The sequence below is a fragment of the Pongo pygmaeus genome, chromosome 15, assembly GCF_028885625.2.
Source record: "Pongo pygmaeus isolate AG05252 chromosome 15, NHGRI_mPonPyg2-v2.0_pri, whole genome shotgun sequence".
NCBI classification, from domain to species: Eukaryota; Metazoa; Chordata; class Mammalia; order Primates; family Hominidae; genus Pongo; species Pongo pygmaeus.
In genome coordinates this window covers 105,743,619-105,764,416 of record NC_072388.2, presented here as the reverse complement: position 1 = coordinate 105,764,416, position 20,798 = coordinate 105,743,619, and the positions used below count along the sequence as shown (strand labels likewise).

Genomic DNA, 20,798 nt, shown 5'->3' with positions numbered 1-20,798 from the left:
CACAGCTCCAATATTCTCCACTGTTACCATCACCTTCTAGATCTGCTACCATGCCCTGCAGATTAAGGATTTGATTCCACGACAGAGAGGAGGTGCATTTCAATGGAACTTTGGTGAGAACCTCGGTTTTTATCCCATTTCCTCTGGGGCTCCACCAGTGCATCTGGAATAATGGGTTCAGTGGCTGGCCCCTGCAGGGTGATTCCTTAGTTCTGTAGTGAAGATAAGGGAGGTGAGTCTGAATGCATTTCAGAAGTATGGGCTCTCCTTCTCTCTCAGACAGACACTTTGGGAAAATAAGATTTTTCTGACTGCACCCATTCTAGAACAAAGGAATTCAATTGGATAAGAATGCTGATAAAAGAAAACCTTAAGCCAAATTAAATTTAAAGGAGTTTAATTGAGCAATGGATGATTCATGAATTGGGCAGCCCCCGGAATCTCAGCAGATTCAAAGAGACTTCAGTGTAGCCACATGGTTGAAGAAGATTTATCGATTTTTTAAAATGATGTACAGAAATCAGGAGTGAGGTACAGAAACAGCCGAATTGGTTACAGGCTGATGTTTGTCTTATTTAAACACAGTTTGCACACTCAAGAGTGTATGAGTGGTTGAGGTATGGCTGCTGAAATTAGCCAAGGCTCAGCTGTTGGTGAGGTGCTCAGGTACATACTCCTGAGTTAGGTTTTCAATCTCGTCCACCTATTCAGGTAGGTTACCGTTTGTCCACAAGGACTCAAACATAGAAGTACGGAGTCCTTCTCAGGCCATATTTAATTCACTTTATCAGTGCCCTTCAGCATATGGTTCCTGAGAATTTCACATGGCAACACGTTAACCACCCTAGAATTTAAGCAATCCAATACATGTAATAGGCTGTATTTCACATGGCAACTTCTGCCTCAGTTTAGCTAACACTATGGTTGTGTTTCTCTCTACAAGAACTCATTTCTCCCAAGATTTCCATTTTCCTGAAAGGAAAATAAATCTTTGGGGCCCCCATATCACTAAGCCAAAGGGAAAAGTCAAGCTGAAAACTGTATGGGGCAAACTCACCTTCCATTCTTTCCCTAAAATGCTACCTGTTAAGGTGTTTAAAAGCTACATATCTCCTTCAAAATTTGACCACACAGAAAATCTTTGTAGATCGAGGACAGAGAGAGTCATTTCTCTGCTCATGTAAGTCAAATGCATACCTGATTGCTCCCTTTGCTCTATTGTTTCACTAAGTCAGACTAAGGCCTATGTGACTATTCCTATAAATTGTGCATTCAGTTAAAGGGTAATCAGAACCTCAAAAGAATGCAACCATTTGTCTCATACCTACCTATGATCTGGTAGCTCTCCCCCCAACTTCAATTTGTCCTGCCTTTTTGAACTAAATAAATATACCTTACATATATTAATTAATGTCTCATGTCTCCCTAAATTGTATAAAACCAAGCTGTGTCCTACCACACTGGATACATATCATCAGGACTCCCTGAGGCTGTGTCACAGGCATGTCCTTAGTCCTGGAAAAATGAACTTCCTAAATCTGTTTAGATTAGTCTCAGATACTCTTTGGTTTATAAGTATGTTTTTTATCTCATAACTTCAATTATCTGAAATACTAAAGAAAATCTGCCAAATAACACATTCTCTTGTTTATCTGTTATTGTTGTTGTAAAAATAAATATATTTATATAATTGATCATCTTTGTACATTACCAAACTGAGTAGCAGATTTGTTAGTAAGACCCAATGTAATAAAAAAATTCAAATATCAATTAGCAACTTAATAGAAAAACAAATTACGCTACATTTGTTTGCTGAAATGCTACCAATTTTTATTAAAAAAACACATATAACATAAATGGTTTAATTCTCAGTATTTCTATTGAGAAAAATAAGCCAAATACATAAGTGTATATACTATTTCATTCTTATAAATTCTACCAAATAAATACTAGTCTAAAGAAATATGAAGACATCAGTAGTTTTATAAAGAAATGGTAGAAAAAGGGAAAGGGAAAAAACAAAAAAAATATAAAAGATCAAGAGGAATGCTGAGGGGAGTTGACTTGTTACCTCATTGAAAATAGAGATTATTTTTTCAAAGTTTACTATTGCACATGTTAAATATGTGAATTTTATCATCTGTTAATTAAAACTCATAAAATTTATTACAAGTAAACAGCTGACATTTTATACAAAAAAGGGATGATAGGAAGAAACAAATAAGTACATTAAATGTCAGATACACCAAAAATTTATCTGCCTGACCCCTAGTTGTCTCCATAATTTTTGGATGAAAACCAGCCTACCCCTGACCCTGCTCCTCTGGGAGAGGAGCCCCAGCCTTGAGATTCCCAAGTGTTTGCATTCAGTGATCAGGACTGAACACACAGGACTCACCATGGAGTTTGTGCTAAGCTGGGTTTTCCTTGTTGCTATATTAAAATGTGATTCATGGAGAACTAGAGAGATTGAGTGTGAGTTACATGAGTGAGAGAAACAGTGGATATGTTTGGCAATTTCTGACCTTGGTGTCTCTGTGTTTGCAGGTGTCCAGTGTGAGGATCAGCTGGTGGTGTCTGCGGGAGGCTTGGTACAGCCTGGGGGGTCCCTGAGACCCTCCTGTGCAGCCTCTGGATTCGCCTTCAGTAGCTATGTTCTGCACTGGGTTCGCCGGGCTCCAGGGAAGGGTCTGGAGTGGGTATCAGCTATTGGTACTGGTGGTGATACATACTATGCAGACTCCGTGATGGGCCGATTCACCATCTCCAGAGACAACGCCAAGAAGTCCTTGTATCTTCAAATGAACAGCCTGATAGCTGAGGACACGGCTGTGTATTACTGTGCAAGAGACACAGTGAGCGGAAGTCAATGTGGGCCCAGATACAAACTTCCCTGCAGGAACGCTGGAGGAAACCAGCTGCAGGGGGCGCTCAGGAGCCACTGATCAGAGTCAGCCCAAGAGGCAGGTGCACACAGAGGCTGATTTCCTGTCAGGGTGTGGGACTTCATCTTTTTACCATTTCTCTAGGGAACCTCTCTAAGTTCAGAATTCTGTGCTTACCAATGTCATCTCTACATATTTTTAAATGATTATTTTAATATGAGAACCTATTCTTATATGCACAAAATGCAGATGGATGCTTACAAAGATGAAAAGTCCTCAACCGTGGTCACCAGGATCACCCTTGAGGAAACTCAGGGGTGCCTGGTGAGTCTTCTCCAGTCAGACTCAGGACAGAAACCTCTGTGAGATTCCCTGACTAGACCAGTCTTCAGGAACTTTGATCACAGCCAATAGAGAGGCAGGGCCAGGGTCAGTGTCATGTAGAACCTCACAGGTTTCACATCTGACCCTTCTCCTTCTCCTGACACTAAAGTACGCAAATCAGTATCAGCACTGACCTGGGGCCCCTTTTGCTCTTAAACCATTCTATTTATTTTTATTTGTTGTTGTTGTTCTTGCTTTTCCTTGTACTTCTCTTGCCCCCTGTAAAATGGGGAGGTGTTTCTTGCTGCAAAAGCCCCAAGCCTCAAGCTCATTCCCTGCAGCTCAGGCGGGGCTCAGGCTATGGCTCCTGCAGCCACATGAGAGTGTCTGTTGGGACTTCCTCTTCTCCCATTGCTCTGAACCCTCCAGTGTGTTGTGTGAAGACTACCTGGGAACGAAAGTGGACAACAGGAGTGAAGGGGATGATGAGCTTGTGTAGACAAAATGGGATGTGGATGTAAAATTTATCCTGTGCTGTACAAACAACCATAGATTCAACTTCCTCACCAGTAGTATTAGAAAGAGGGTGTGAAAGTTGTCAGAATAAAAATGGAACCACTTGTGTTAACACCCTGACAAATGGAACTAGGAATGACCATGAAGAAATTTCTCATGCATATACTCCGGAAAACAAGAACTACCGTAAATGGATTCTGCTTAACCACAGCCTTGGATAGAAGAAACCACAACCTTACAAAAATCACTTCTACAGGGATATCTTCCCAGCAACTCCCTGTTTAACCCTATAGTGATGCCACCCTTGTATTGATTCTACGAGCACAGGATAATCCTCTCAAAACAACTTATGTAACCCACCTCATTTTCACTTCGTAAACCTATCGATCCTGGAGTCACTGCTGCATTTGTTCTTAATGGTCATTAGTCCCTTTCACAATATTTGAGGCTCTGATATTTTTTCTCTGATGTCTCTTCTAAAATAAAGAATTTCCAAGTGGACAGCAGTAAAGAAGCTATTTAGGAAGACCTAATGGGAAGGCATCTTTAACATTCTGTTGAATGTTTCCACATAGCACTTCAATCCCCTAAAATACTTTGCTGTATCAGCATGTGATGAATCGGAGTACAATATTGAAGGTAAAATGGGAAATACATGGGCTTTTGATGAATCCAGTCATAGGGTGAGAATGTCTGTGTCCTTGAGGAAGGAGACCATGGGTTGTAAGTTCTAGTGGAGGTACCTTTGGCAAAAGGAGTTCATGAATTTCTGAACCTTATGCTACTTTTAATTTAAGCACGCAATTTATGATGTATGTTTACTTAAATCTTTCCAGAGATATTTGTCAGTAAGAACAGGGTAGCATTTGTGTAATAGTGATGACTTAGAGAGTTATTTTGTAATTGCTCCTGTAAGGTATGCACATTGCTCACTTGATACAGAAGTTCAAATGTCACAGGTGGAAAAACAGGAATAAAGGCGGGCAGATCACAAGGTCAGGAGATTGAAACCATCCTGGCTAACACGGTGAAACCCCATCTCTACTAAAAAATACAAAAAATTAGCCAGGCATGGTGGCGGGCGCCTGTAGTCCCAGCTACTCAGGAGGCTGAGGCGGGAGAATAGCGTGAACCCGGGAGGCAGAGCTTGCAGTGAGCTGAGATCGCGCCACTGAACTTCAGCCTGGGCAACAGAGCGAGACTCCATCTCAAAAAAAAAAAAAAAAAAAGAAAACAGGAATAAAGCAAATTTTATGAACTGTCATGACTGTAGTTTTTGGCAAGGACATTATCATGTCAACCTGTAAATAAACAGACAACAATAAAACATATCAAATCCACGGGGAGTCTGACCTATGTCCCTCTCTCTTATAAGCACAAGGCTTTGCCACATCCAAAATATTATTCAGGCTCCAGGGTATAAAATGCTTTTGGACTGTGGAAGCTAACAGCTCTCCCCTCAGGCAGGGGTAAGGTATCTGGGGAATGCAGAGTTGTGTTCATAAGGAAGATGTCATTATTGTGTCTTCTCCTGTGCCTGGTAACAGGTCCCGAAGGTGAGTGTCTCAGATGTCAGACATGGGTCTATCGGGTGAGGATAGGTACATGTGACTGACAGGGACTGATTCTCCATGTAATCACATGCCCTGTCCCAGGAGCAGCTGCAGGAGTCAGCCCTGGACCTGAATAGCACACACTTACCCTCTGCCTCACCTACACCGTTTCTGGCCACTCCATCACAACCAGTCCTTACTAGTGGACCTGGATCTGCCAGCTCTCAGAGAGGGGCTGAAATGGATAAAATGCATTGCTAGTGGTGGTGGGAATCCACTGGTCTTGTGGAAAATGGCAGCATTTCCTTATTTTATAAGGCATAATAATGCTATATTGTGTACACATACCACATTGTCTTTATCCATTTGCCCATTGACAGACACTTAGTTTCCATATCTTGGCTGTTGTGAATAGAGCTGCAATAATCACAGGAGAGCAGGTATCTTCACAAGGTGGTAATTTCATCTCTTTGGGTATATTTCCATAAGCTGCATCATTGGTCATATGCTATTTCTGTTTTAATTCATTTAGGAGCCACCACACTGTTTTGCCTAATGGTGATGATGGGAATATAGAATGTCATAGCCGCTACGAAGAACAGTTTTAGATTTGAGGTATAATCCAAAAGCAAATAATGTTTGATCATGGTTCTCATATGAGGCTCTAATAAATAAGTCCAGAAAGTTTTCCCACCTTGGGCAAGGATGAGTTTGCCCCTAATTGTCTTTGAGGCAGAAGATTGGCAGAATGTGAGATGGAGTCTGTTGGCAGGATTCAGGATGATTCAGTAATAAATAGTAATGGCACAGAAAAATAGAGAGATAGAGACATGCAGAGAAAAAGAGAGAGAGAGAATATGAATCTCATAAGAGGAAAATTTGCTAAATATCAGCGTTGGGTGTTCAGTCATAGACACATTTGTATGAGCGAGGAACCATGGAGTCAAGTGAGGAGTGGAGAACATGTTCAGTCCAAAAATCAGCACATTCTCAGAGGCACCCATTGCCCCATCACACAGGTGGAGAATTTTGGAAACCAGTGAAGTGCGAGTTCACATTAGGTGATTAAGTTACCATGTTTTCAATAAACTTTCATTAACATGCAAAGTACTTCCATAGATAACTGAGGCACAAATATACAAGATGTCTTTTTGCATTTATGGATGTCTAGAGAAAAATAAGTGAGAAAATTTTTCCAGGTTGCAGAGATCTGTTTAAGTTGCAGATTCCATAGGAGAGTGTCTTTGAATGAATACTATTCTATTAATTAAATAGGTCAAAATTCCCTCTGTTGGAGCAGCCTTCCAATTATATAGATTTCTTTATTGCTTCTTGAGTTGTGAAACATAAACCCAAGGATTGACTTACTGGAATTTGACTGCTGTGTTGATTAAATTTCTGATAAGGTTTCTTCCAGTGATTTGAGAATAGCTTTCCTGTTTTTTACTCGAGGAAATGACTTTTCACAAGGTCTCAGGACATCACGTTTCAGGCGCTTTAGTTAAAGAGACTCTTCCTGGGTGCAGTCAGCTTTCTTCCAACCATGAGCTCACTTCTTCAGCAAACCATTCGGTTTGTGCCTCTATTAAGAATTATGAAGCTTTTATACTTCAATGCACTGAAAATCATGCCCCTTGAATTAAATGTTGATTGGCACTGACATGAATTGGCCACCCTTGTATATGTGTCCTATGTTATGGGCTCAACATAACAGTGGACTGAGAATCGTCCATTAGCTGCCTCTGATTGTGGCACTGACCAGATTGAGAATCCTCAGAGTCATACATGAAAAAGAGAGTCCTTAGGTTCATGGGGTTCTTGGAGCATTCAGGTAAGTGGATGAGAGAAACAGGATTGGGGGCTGCCAGCCATTGCAACAAGACTGGGAACGATTAGCATCTAAGTTTAAAGGTCTACATCATTCCAAACACCCTGCATGACAGGCTGACGGGAAGAAATCCAACCCCACAGTGGCTCCACAGCAACTCTTTATTATACTTGGTAGTGAAGCTGTTTCAGGGAAGAAACGTCCACTCAAGGGAATCAGTGATGCTTCTCTGAGCTACAAGAAACAGTGTATTGGACCCAGGTTTCTCTGAGTTCAGTGTGATGATTACATTCAGCTGCTTCTCCAGCGAGTTTAAATGAGCATGTGGCAATTCAGATGAGCCTGGCTGTGGGGTTTATTATATGTAAATCTGAACTACATAAACAAAGAGGGCATGTCTGACCGTATGAGGGTGCAAAATCCTGGAGACCCCACACCCCACACTCTTGTGGTTTTTTTTTCTCCAGCAACCTCCAGGGTTTTTTGTATGAGACTTGTAATAGATTATTTCATGGCTAAGTCACCAAGAGACATAAACTCTGAGAAACACATGCAGAAAATTCTCCAGATAGAAGATCCAGGGGAAGAACATTTCTAGCACCTTATCTATGTAGGGGAAGGTAGTCCCTCTCCATTACAGACCCCTCACAGCAGCCTTCCTTTATAAGGAAAATGGGTCAAATTAGCCAATAGAGTAAGACTCATATAATGTTCCAGCCAGAAAAGGGAAAGCATCAATTTGACTTCTGGAAACTCTGTGTATAGGTCACATTCCATAGAAAGAAGAGCACTAAATTATTAAGATTCAATTGTAACTACATATGATACTTCCGGGATGCACAAATTAAAGATGAAAGTGTGACAATGCACAAGCTCTGTCAGAGAAGGAGAACATAGGGAAATTGAAAGGGAATGGCAGAGAGTAAGACAAGGACAGAAGAGCAATCTGAAGCCTCTGACATCAACTCTGTAAGGACAAGGTCTTGGCAACTCCCGCATTGACCACCGATTCTGTTACCATGGGCCATCTGCAGGGTTCCTAGCTAAGGAAAAAGAAAAAGAAAAACAAACAAACAAACAAAAACTGCATGCACTTCCCAAGTCTCCACTTGTATCCTTTTTTCTTAGATCTCCAGGACAAAAAAAAATGGCATAAACCTAGACCTAGTGTCAGTGTAGGAGGCACTTTCTATAAGCTAGACACTGGGAAGAAGGGAAAATGTGTGTTATTGGAATAGGAGATACAGAGATGGCTTTAATCTGAATAGATCTACACCCGCAGGTATTCTCGAATGCAACATTCAACTACAAGAGCCTAATGAAGAAAGACAACCCTCCCCAAACCCCTGCAAGCTCTTGTATTCACTGTGTCTCTACTGATTTAGTGCACCTGGAGCTTCACAGAACTGGCTCCCTCCTGTGTCCTAGAATCTTTGGGTCTTTCTGCAGAATTCAATAGGTTTAGTTAGGCTAATAAATTGTTTCAAGAGATGGTGTTGGCAGCATATATTGTCGCAGAAAGAGTATTCTAAGCCAGGATACAGGCACTTTATGCCGGACTAAAGACTCTGGAGAAAATGTTTTGTGAGCCCTGACAGAAACCTCCTTGAAAGGTAAGGGCTGGGCAGGAGGGGATACTCAGGAGCCACGCAGCACACGGTCCAGCCCCAGAACAGGAGGCTGGGGAGGAGGTTTCCTCTCAGGGCCTCGGTTTTTCTTTGTCAGAAAAAAAAAATCTAAAATAACTGTTCAACAAGTTGCTGATATGCCTTCAAATATCCTGCTACAATGCAACAATTCGTTTAACTTCAGGCAATGAGAACTATTTTTTAAATTGGGCTTCTAGGATTATAAGTATCTTAATAGTGAGAATATGAAGAATAGGTATGATTTTACTATTTCAATGGATACAGAATTGTGGGAGTCACTATATTCCTATGAACAAAAAATTCAGATTTCAGTGTTAAGTAATGTTGCCTACATTGCATGAGTGACAGCGCAGTGGTGGATCTGAGAGTGTGGCAGGTGCACAGACATAATGATTCAGAAAGCAATATGGAAAGATGAGGATCTATGGATACAAACTAAAAGTATGTAAATACTTCACAAAATACTAATAAACGGAGTTGAATATAAAACCCATAATTATCCAAAACACAAATTCCTTGGAAGTTATTTTGGGAGCATGAGTTCATAAAGAACTCCAAACTCTTGTTTCAACTTCTGACTCCTCGTTTCTGTGATATAAGAAAACCATCTCCAATTATGCATCTCAGGACAATTCTGTAAACCCAGAGTGTTTCTGCTGAAGATCCTGGGGAATCAAGATACCAGGCAGCTGATGGAGACACTATCACAGGTGCACCCAACAGATCTTAGAGGAACCTGCTGTAGAGTCATGTGGAACATCTATAGTCAGTTTCTCAGAGTCAACAGTGAGCTGTGTTGGTGCCTGAGGGGACCATGATGGGGCCAAGGCACGTGCTCAGTGTCGTGGACAGTGATGGTCCAGAGATGATCTAGATGGTCTTGATGCTAACGAAATATGAGTTCAGAGTGAGGAGCATAATCTGTGGGGACTTGTTCTTCAGTGAAAGGATCCTGTCCACAAACAGAAATGGAGCAGGGCATGCATTTCCTCAAGCAGGATTAGGGCTTGGACCATCAGCATCCCACTCCTGTGTGACGGATGGGACATCTATCTTCTCTTTCTCATCCTTGATCAGGCTTTGAAGTATGAAATAATCTATCTCATGAATATGCAAATAACCTTAGATCTACTGAGGTAAATATGGATACATCTGGGCCCTGAAAGCATCATCCAACAACCACATCCCTTCTCTACAGAAGCCCCTGAGAGGAAAGTTCTTCACCATGGACTGGACCTGGAGGGTCTTCTGCTTGCTGGCTGTAGCTCCAGGTAAAGGGCCAACTAGTTCCAGGGCTGAGGATGGGATTTTTTCCAGTTTAGAGGACTGTCATTCTCTACTGTGTCCTCTCCGCAGGTGCTCACTCCCAGGTGCAGCTGGTGCAGTCTGGGGCTGAGGTGAAGAGGCCTGGGGCCTCAGTGAAGGTTTCCTGCAAGGCTTCTGGTTACACCTTCACCAGCTGCTATATGTACTGGGTGCAACAGGCCCCTGGACAAGGGCTTGAGTGGATGGGAGTAATCAACCCTAGTGATGGTAGCACAAGCTATGCACAGAAGTTCCAGGGCAGAGTCACCATGACCAGGGACACATCCACAAGCACAGTCTACATGGAGCTGAGCAGCCTGAGATCTGAGGACACGGCCGTGTATTACTATGCAAGAGACACAGTGTGAGAAACCACATCCTCAGAGTGTCAGAAACCCTGATGGAGGACTCAGCTGTGCTGGGCTGAGGAAATGACAGGGGTTATTGTTTAAGACTGTTTAGAAAACGGGTTATATACTTGAGAACAAAGAACAATAGAAACACAATCTAACTGTAAGAGAAATATTCCATTCAAGAGCCACCACACAAGACAAGACAAACTGACAGAGTGGGAAAGGCCACACTCAGTAAAGTTGATACAAACATTCCATAAAGGTGCTACTATGAACAAGTTTTCAAATTAGATGAATAAATAATTTGGAGCAAGATTATTTGGTCATATGTTAAGAGTAAGCATGATTCTTAAAAAGTGGCAAAATTGTCTTTCAAATGTTTCTGTCACTTCTTATCATAAAGTTTATGTTAGAGAAGTTTTAGGATTACAATGAAATTGCACAGAAGGTGTGAGAATTCCCATGAATCCCTGCCCCACACAGACACAGCCTCCTCCACTACGACCGTCCTGCACCACAGTCACAAATAAATCACAATGGATCAATCTACAAGAACACTTGGTTCTTTCTTTTTCTGGTGATCCCCTAATATAACAAGCCTAAATTATCTTGGAACACCCAGGTATTTTCAATGGCTTTCTAGAAGTGATATTAGTCAGAGGGAAAGTGAGTGAGGCTATTACTATTTGAGCACTTTCTTCCAAAATCCACAAAATATATATTAATTTGGAGTTTTTCTTACTTCTGGTTTACAATGTCCCTTCCCAGAGAGTAAGATTTTTAAGCTTTTAGTGAGGCCGGAAATTTAAAAAAAAAATTAAAAAAAGAGAAATAAGCTTTCCTGTATTAGGCTAACTTATCCCAGAGGCAGCAACAAGCACAGCCCAGACCCAGGAGAAGTCTTAATAATATTATCTAATGTGCTCTGGAGACTCTTCCAGCACTTCCTCAACATAGGGAGAAGAAAAACAAATTTTCCTTTGTTTTATGATATGAGTTTATAGATTCTTGTTCTCTGTAAGTAGTAACTTCAAGTATTCTGTTTTATCTAAGAAGTACAATGAAGGTCATGAGAAGCCTGAGCAGGCCAGAACTACAGCTGTCTAGGCACCGGAGTGAGTGTTATGAGATAAACCAGTGCAAGGGTCTTTAGAACAAAACCTAGATAACAGACATCTGGGTTGCACAGCAATGGTCATGTGCAATCCTGAGTTATGAACCTGTTACAATTTGATTAACTATCTTTGTCCTGCCTCTGTATCCCTGCTTTCGTGCGACTCTAATCTTGCTTCAAGCTAGCCCACCCCGTTTTGGGAAGTGTATATAAAAGTCAAGCGCTCTCTTTGTTCTGCACCCAGTCTTTGGTCGTTGAGTCTGCTGGGTCCGGGTGCACTCAATAATAAAAATATCCTTCTGTATACACCCCAAGGTCCTCCTGATTCTGCAACATTTCAGGCAGGTTCACATCTCTAAAAGGCCAGAAAGTTCTGGTCAATCCCATAATGAAAATCCTTTAATGAGACTTGGCAAACCTGACAATAAGAGACTACTTGTATAATGCCCTAGAGTTGGATTAGACACACTGTAAGCTCTTGGCTGGTGGTTCTGAATAAGGCAGTTTGTGCAGCAAATGCAAACACATGCATGGGATCCAGGCAGGAACAAAAGCTTCCCTTTACAAAGTGGGTGGGCACCTGGAGGGAGCCCTCAGAGGTGGGCAGTGATCGCCCTTGCTGACTGCACATTAGCCAGAGGCGTGACCATGATTGGTCTTGCAGGGAAAGAGCACCACTGAGGTCATAGGTTATGAAAATATTTGTCATCCTCCAGTGAGTAAGTCCATCTGCTTGCTTGTGGGTGTCAACTCCATGGTGGATACGCTCTGGGAGATGACAAGATGCACACAAACCTTCTCTCACTAATTATCCACTACCACACACTCAAGACCAACCTGTGCTCCAGAAAGGAATACGTGCTGTGGAAATAGACAGAGCTTAAGTATTTTGTAACCTGGTGAACATACTGTGCAAAACCACACATTTCAGGAAGATTAGCTCAGAAATGTTTATCAAGTGACTGAAGGGCAGTGGCGGGTGAGGTGATGGGACAGCCTCAGGGCTGCACATGAGGAGGGCTCCCTCCCCCATGCAGGCTTTTCCTCCAGGAGCTGCACCAGGAACTCAAGGAGGATCAGGGAGAATTCTGAGAACACCCTGCTGTGGAGCTGCCTAGAGAAGAAGAATAAATATGAAAAAATACAACTCTGAGTAATGCACGGGTATTTGTTCATGAAAACTCTCTCTCTGAAAGCTTGTGAAGGTCTTGAAATACCCCTGATTAGCTGAGGACAAACATTTATACCCTCCTTCCACAGGGAGTTCAAGCAGGGTGGATATGTCCCTCTATGCATGATCTTCCCCAGCCCCTTCCTCTTCCCAGCTCATCCCTGGCTCTCTGTGTAAACAGTTCTCATCAGTGGAATGTGGTTGATGAAGTGAGGTCTTCAATTTTCTCATCTTCTATGTGGTCATGTTATTTTCCTCATCTGAGGTTTAAAAACTCACCTGCATGCAGCACATGACAGGCTAAAATCTCTTGTGGACAAAACAGTAACAAAGGCACCCACCAGGGTTGAGCATCCCGTGTTGCTGACAACGACCACCAGGGGTCAACGTCCTCCTCATAATCCTGTGTCAGAGCAGCACTTCAGTGATTTCACTAGCAACTTCCCAGGAGAATCGGCTTAAAACTACTTGTCGCATTTTCCATACAGATATAACCCCTCTATTTTCCTGAAGAAATAGAAAGAGCTGAATGCTGAATACACTGAATGTCTGCTGGTTTTGCAAGTTTGTGACTATATCACTTTCTAATTTCTGACCTGTGCAGACCACTCTACAGACTTTTCTCTCTGGTGTGACCAGCCTTCTGGATATCAAATATAACTGAGCTTCTTCATACAAAAGTCAACACAAGCTCCTCATGGTTTCAGAGCTCACTGAATGGAGCTGGAAATAAAACCCACAATTATCCATAACACAAATTCCTTGGAAGTTATTTTGGGATAATGAGTTCATAACCTGTAGACCAAGAGTCCAAGAGTGTTTCTATTGAAGAGCCTGGGGGATCAAGACACCAGGCAGGTGATGCAGACACTGTCTAAAGAGTGCCCAGCGGCTCTCAGAGGGACCTACTGGATACTCACATGGGACATCAGCAATCACTTTCTCAGAGTCACCAGTGAGCTGTGCTGGTTCCTGAAGGGTCCAGGATAGGGCCAAGGCACCTGCTCTGTGTTGTGGAGAGTGATCGTTCCAGAAATCATAGAGGTGGTCTCTATGCTTATAAAATCTACATTCACAGTGAGAAGTCTGTTCTGAGAGGGGTTATTCTTCAGTGAAAGGACCTCTGCCCACAAATGTTCATAAATGGAGCAGGGCATTCATTTCCTCAAGCAGGATCAGGGCTTGAACCATCAGCATCTCACTCTTGTAAGGCTGATGTGTCATTTGTCTTCCCTTTCTTATCATCGACCAGGCTTTGAGCTATGAAATGCCCTGTCTCATCAATATGCAAATAACCTGAGATCCACTGAGGTAAATATGGATATGTCTGTGCCCTAAGAGCATCACCCAACAACCACATCCCTCCTCTAGAGAATCCCCTGAAAGCACAGCTCCTCACCATGGACTGGACCTGGAGAATCCTCTTCTTGGTGGCAGCAGCCACAGGTAAGGGGCTCCCAAGTCCCAGTGATGAGGAGGGGATTGAGTCCAGTCAAGGTGGATTTTATCCACTTCTGTGTCCCCTCTACAGATGCCTACTCCCAGATGCAGCTGGTGCAGTCTGGGGCTGAGGTGAAGAAGCCTGGGTCCTCAGTGAAGGTTTCCTGCAAGGCTTCTGGATACACCTTCACCGACCGCTACCTGCACTGGGTGCGACAGGCCTGGACAAGAGCTTGAGTGGATGGGATGGATCACACCTTACAATGGTAACACCAACTATGCACAGAAGTTCTAGGACAGAGTCACCATTACCAGGGACAGGTCTATGAGCACAGCCTACATGGAGCTGAGCAGCCTGAGACCTGAGGACACAGCCGTGTATTACTGTGCAAGATACACAGTGTGAAAACCCACATCCTGAGACCGTCAGAAACCCAGGGAGGAGGCAGCTGCACTGAATGAGGAGATTACAGGGCTTACAGTGTTTAAAGTTGTTTAGAAAATAGGCTAAGCAATTGAGGAATATGAGTAATAGAAACATGTATGCACTCTATACAGGAAATCTTTCTAATAACTGTCACCCTATATGCAAAATTCGCAGAGAGGTAAAAGCAGAAATCAGTCAAGCTGATGCAAAGTTCCCCACATAGGCTTTGTGCAGACATAAGTTCTAAAATCAGATAAATAATTTGGAGCAAAATTGCTTGATAACATGGCTAATGCTAAACATGATTCCTAAAAACTGGCCAAATATATTCCAATATGTCTCTGCCACCTCTCTTACATAAAATGTATTAAAAAGTAGTTTTAAGACCACAGCAAAATTGAACAGAAGGTGCAGAGATTTCCTATGTGCCCCTGCTTCACACATGCACAGCCTTCCCCAATGTCACTATCCTGCCCCAGAGTCATCAATAAGTTACAATGGATGAACTTACATGGATGGATTGGTTCTTTCCTCTTCCGGCGGTCCCTTGGCATACCAAGTCTAAACTATCTTGAAGCTCCACAGGTTCTTCAAGTGGGTTCCTGGGAATGAAGCCAGTTAGAGGAAAAGTGGGTGGGGCTATTCCTATTAGGAGTCTTCTTTAGAGGATTCATAAAATGCATATTTTCTTATAGATTCTGTGACTCCTGATTTACTAACCCTTCCCAGAGGGTAAGCTTCCTAAATTTTTAGAGGCAGATCCATGTCTATGGAAAGAAAGCAAGTTCTAGTGAATCCCATAAGGAATGTCCTTTAATGAGAAGTGGAGACCTTGGTCATGAGGTACATCATGTATGATTTTCTAAAATTCCTTTAGATTCACTGTAAGCTTTCGAGGGTGTTTCTGGATGAGGCCCTTCGTACAGAAAATGAAAACTCATGCATGAGTTCCAGGCACAACCAACCAACTTCCTTCCAAAGTGGGAGGGAATAGAAGAAACCCTCTCCTGTGTGGGCGCTGGTCCCCCTCCCTTGCTGGCTGCACATTAGCCAGAGGCATGAGCCCAATTAGTCTTGGAGGGTGACAGCCCCACTGGGGTCGCTGGCTATAGAAATGTGTGTCCTCTTCCAGCTGAGCGAGTCAACCTGCTTGCTTGTTGGAGTCAACTGCATGGCAGGTGCACTCTGGAACATGACAAGATGCACACAAACCTTCTATAAAGTATCAATTACTACACACTCAAAACCAAACTGTATTCCAGAAAGAGACAGGTGTCTGCAGGGATAAACAGAACTTAAGTATTTTTTGAATAGGGAAGACACTGCCAAATGCCATATGTTTCAGTAAGTTTAACTCAGAAATGTTGATGACATAACTCAGAAACGTGAGGTGACATGACAGCCTCAGGGGCTGCACATGAGGAGGGCTCACTTCCCCATGCAGGTTTTTCTTCCAGGAACTCTACCAGGAACTCACAGAAGATTAGGGAGATTCTGAAAACATCATTCTGTGGTGCTGCCCAGGGAGGAAAAATAAGATATGGAAAAAAAACTATATAAATTATTACATTTGTTAATACAAATTATTTCTGAAGCCTTGTGGAGGTCCTGACATAAGCCATCATTAGCTGTGAACAAATATCTACACCCTCCTTTCCTGGGGAGTTCAGTTAGGTTGCATCTCTTCTTTTATGGACAATATCCCCCAACCCCTGTTTATTTCCTGCACATCTGCTGCTCTCCATGGGACGAGTTCTCATCAGTGAAATGTGGTTGATGTAGTGAGGTCTTCACTTTTCTCATTGTATTAGTCAGGATTATCTAGAGGGACAGAACTAACAGGATAGATGTCTGTATTTGACGGGGAGTTTTTTAAGGAGGATTGACCCACATAATCACAAGATGAAGTCTCATAATAGCCCATCTGCAAGCTGAGGAGCAAGGAAGCCAGTCCGAGTCCCAAAACCTCGAAAGTCAGGAAGACGTTGGTGCAGCCTTCAGTCTGTCGCCAAAGGCCAGAGAGCCCCTGGCAAACCGCTAGCTTAAGTCCAAGAGTGAAAAAGCTGAAGAACTTGGAGTCTGATGTTCGAGGGTAGGAAGCATCCAGCATGGGAGAAAGATGGAGGCTGGAAGACTCATCAAGTCTAGTCTTTCCAATTTCTCCTACCTGCTTCATTCTAGCCATACTGGCAGCTGATTAGATGGTGCCCAGGGAGGTTGAGGTTGGGTCTGCCTCCCCCAGTCTACTGACTCAAATGTTAATCTTCTTTGGCAACACCCTCACAGACACACCCAGGAACAATTATTTGCATCCTTCAGTGCAATCAAACTGACACTCAGTATTAAACATCACACTCATCTTCTGTGTTGTCATGTTCCTCTCTTCATCTGAGGTTAAGGAACTCACCAGCATGTAGCACATCATAGCTTAATGTCTCTCATGGACAAAATAGTGGCAAAGGCACCCACTAGGGTTGAGCATCCTCTGTCGCTGACAGCAACCACCACAGGACCAAGTCCCTCCACCATCCTGTGTCAGGGCATCGCCTGAGTGATTGTATTGGCAACTTCCCTCGAGAGTCATCTTAAAAACGGCTTGTCTCATTTCCCAGGAAAGTATAGCCCATCCATTTTCTCTTCCTAGCAAAATGGAAAAGGATGAATACACTGAATGTCTCCTGGTCTTGCAACTTTGTGACTTTATTCCTTTCTAATTTCTGATCAATGCAGCCCACTCTACAATTTTTTTTCACTGAAATGACCTGCATTCTGGATGTTAAATATAATTGAACTTCCTCATATATAATTCAGCACAAGTACCTCAGAGTTTCTGTCCTCATGCACCACTCTAAACTTACACAAGTTGTTTATTTATTTGTTTTATTTTCTGGCATCTCTACTTGGCATCTTCATCATACCCATTTTATGTTATTTCTACAAATGATTAATTGTTAAAATGTATAGGTACTTAATTAAATATTCAGGAAACAACAGGATAAAATTAAAGTAAAATAAAATAAAAGTAAATAAATTAATATTTAAAATAAAGGAGCCAGCAGCTGAAAGCAAGGAAAATCCATTATGCTGGGTCAGAGGGTATGGAGAACTCATAGTACAATATCTTCTGCAGGTTAATCATTACTTCTACTCAAGTTACAGTATCCTTTCTCTTTATATCAGAGCTTTCCCTAATACGTGCAATGAAGACTGAACACAGATTCCTCCCTCAAGACTGACCTAGCGTCTCTCACTGAGCCTGAGCTGACAGTCATAGATATCACATTTGTCTAAGAAAATAATGACACCCTGTAAGGTTACCTACCAGCGATATGGAGACAATTTGAATAATATAAATGAAGGCTAAATTTGATAGGTAGTCATTTATCCTTAGAAGTCATTTATCCTTAGACTGCTGTCTCTACATGTGTTTTTTTATCACAGAGAAGCTACTAGTGCCACAGTCCAAGTTGCTGAATATTTTATTTCCTAGCATGAGTTACTACAGAATGTGTTCAACATGAAGGAATGCAGCTGTTGTTAAGGGAGAGGAGATGTGATTATGGAATATGAGCAGGGATCCAGCAGACATTCCTCTTTCACATTTGCCCCAAAACAGAGACACCACTAAAACAATGAAATGATTGACTTTAGTCTCCACAGTCTAATGTGAGATTTATACCAGATGTTTTCTGCCACTGTTTTATAGTAGAAAATATAATCTCTAAAGAAATTCCATTTTTAGATAATACCATCCTCCAGGAAGCTGCAAATACCCATAACAGAGAGTATTATAGTGCCTTGTGGCCAGGAGCTACAACACCTGGGTCTGGAAACCAATGGACAGAAATATCAGGTTTTCTTGCCAAATCTATGATGAAAATTTGGAGAATGTTTCTTTCCATCTCCATAACAATACGTTGTGATGGACTGGAGGTCCTGGTACATAAGAAGGTATGTGTTCACAGTGGGTACAGAATTAGACCCATAAAATGATTGTTCTACTGGGGTTCCCTTGCTGTTGGACCAGCTGACCAAGAAAGTGTTGTAAGGGGTGCAGTATTTAGTGAATACTGTCATATTTTGGAAGGTACCATATTTGAAGCTACCAGGAGAAACAGAGATACATCAATCTAGCCTAGGTAGACTCTATGAATTTATTTTATTTCCTTCAAAATGAGGTAAAAAATTGCATCAATTGAAATGCCGATGATAATCAAGTGATGAAAGACAACATCCACTCAGTGTTTTAGGTGTGGTTTAACCCAAAAGTTATACAATATGTGAGAACCTGAACTCGAGTCCTGGCCATCTCTGAGAAGAATCTAGAAGGTAGACTGAGCCTTTACCACAGTGTGACGTCCATGGAGACTGGGGATGGCTACTGTCTCAATCCTGGGATCACGGAATAGTCTTAATATGATTCTGTGTGTATGTGGACCATTGTGTGTAAGTGGGAGGATTCCTATAACTGTGTCTGTGTGTTTGTGAGTGTCTGTGTTTGTGTGTGTGAGCTTGTGTGTCTGTGTTTTATTTTAAAATGAGTAATATAGTTTCTGATCGTTAGACTGTGTCTTTGAGGGAGTGGGTGGGAGAATGTGCATGCCTGTGTCTGTGAGTTAGTTTGTAAAAGGGTATGTTATATTGAATGTGTGTGTCTGGGTCCTTCAGTATTTGAGCCTATTAATTTACATGAACATGAATTTTTTGAGGGTGTGTAAGTATAAAACTTTTGTAAACGTAATTGTTTGAATGCTAGTGTGTGCAGAGCTATTTGAGTGTGAATGTGTTACTTGTATTACTTAGTGACTGTGTGCCCCTATGTGAGTTTGTTTGGGTGAGTCATTACCTATGACTCTACATGTGAAGGTGTTGAGGGTGTGTGTGAGTCTGTGAGCATGTTTATGTGCATGTGGAGTGTTGTTATGTACGCTTTGAGAAACTTGTCTCTTGACCTCAATATCATTTGTCTGAAAATACCAGGTATGTTTGAGCCCTTAGAATCTAAGGAATAGTTTGTTGCTTAGGATAAACCCTCAATAAGATTAACAACTGATTTCTCACCAAAAATCAGGAAGGCCAAAGCTCACTGGAGTGGCATATCAAAAGTGCTAAAATACACTGTCAATCAAAAATTCCATACTAGGAAGAACACCTTCAAAAGTGAAGGAGAAATCAAGATAATAGAAATAAACAAAAGCTATGGAGTCCATCAAAACCACAAATTCCTAATGAGAAATACTAAATAGAGTCCTGCAGGCTGAAATGAAAAGAGAGTGGAGAATATTTAAAAATCTTACACCTAAAAGAACAACAACAACAAGAAAAGTATCCCAGTAATCACATTTGTGTAATGAAAACCAATATTGTTTTATTTTTGCCTTGAGTCTCATGTTCTATTCCTCCTTTTTTAAAAAAATAAATGGATATAATGGTAATGACAAATTTGAATAATGTGCCTATAATTTATGGTTATAAAATTCATTATAAATTTGAATAATGTGCATATAATTTATAAAGTATGAATATGTAACAACACAATAAGCGAAAATGGATAGAGCTGTAGAGAAGCAGAGTTGTATGCACTATTGAACTAAGGCAATCATAATGTAAACTACTCTGTTATAAATCTGAATTACCAATTGTAATATCCAGGTTAGCTATAAAAACCTAAGTAAAAGTAAAAAAAAAAAAAAAAAAATTAGCAGGACAGCTGACTAAATGTGCCTGACACTCTTCGACCCCACGTGAAATAACCACAGAAATGAATAAACATCTAAGACTAGAGAAATTCAACAAAGAGATATCATACAAAATAATAAAGCAAAAAGCTTACAGCTGAAGAATTTAATGAATAAAATAAAAATGCAATTTACAGATTCAATAACAGAAAATAACAAGCAAAAATAAGAATTTCTGAGCTTGAAGACAAGTCTTTCAAAATAATTCCAGCAGACCAAAAAGAAAAAAAAAGAGAATGAAAGAGAGAAGGAAGGAAGGAAGGAAGAAACGAAGGAAGATACAATTTTAAAAACATAGAAACCCTATAGTTTTCAAAACACAATTTGAAAACAAGTTTTTGAATTATGGAAAATCCAGGGGAAAATTCCAGAGGGAAAAAAATGAAAATGATGTAGGAAACATATTTAATAAAACAAGAGCAGAAAACTCCCCGTATCATGGGAGATAGATGGTTATTCAGATCCAGGAAACTCAAATATTCCAATCAGATTAAA

General features: G+C 41.4%; 1 pseudogene and 1 gene segment (V, D, J or C); both read left to right on the top strand.

The window, feature by feature from the left end:
• The first annotated feature begins 9,980 nt into the window (after window positions 1-9,980).
• LOC129013264 (immunoglobulin heavy variable 1-46-like) lies at window positions 9,981-10,428 on the top strand. The segment is given in 2 exon segments: window positions 9,981-10,026; window positions 10,112-10,428. Coding segments are annotated over 2 exon segments (363 nt in total).
• A 3,670-nt stretch (window positions 10,429-14,098) lies between these two features.
• Window positions 14,099-14,544, top strand: LOC129012409 (immunoglobulin heavy variable 1-45-like; annotated as a pseudogene).
• The last annotated feature ends 6,254 nt before the right edge of the window (window positions 14,545-20,798 follow it).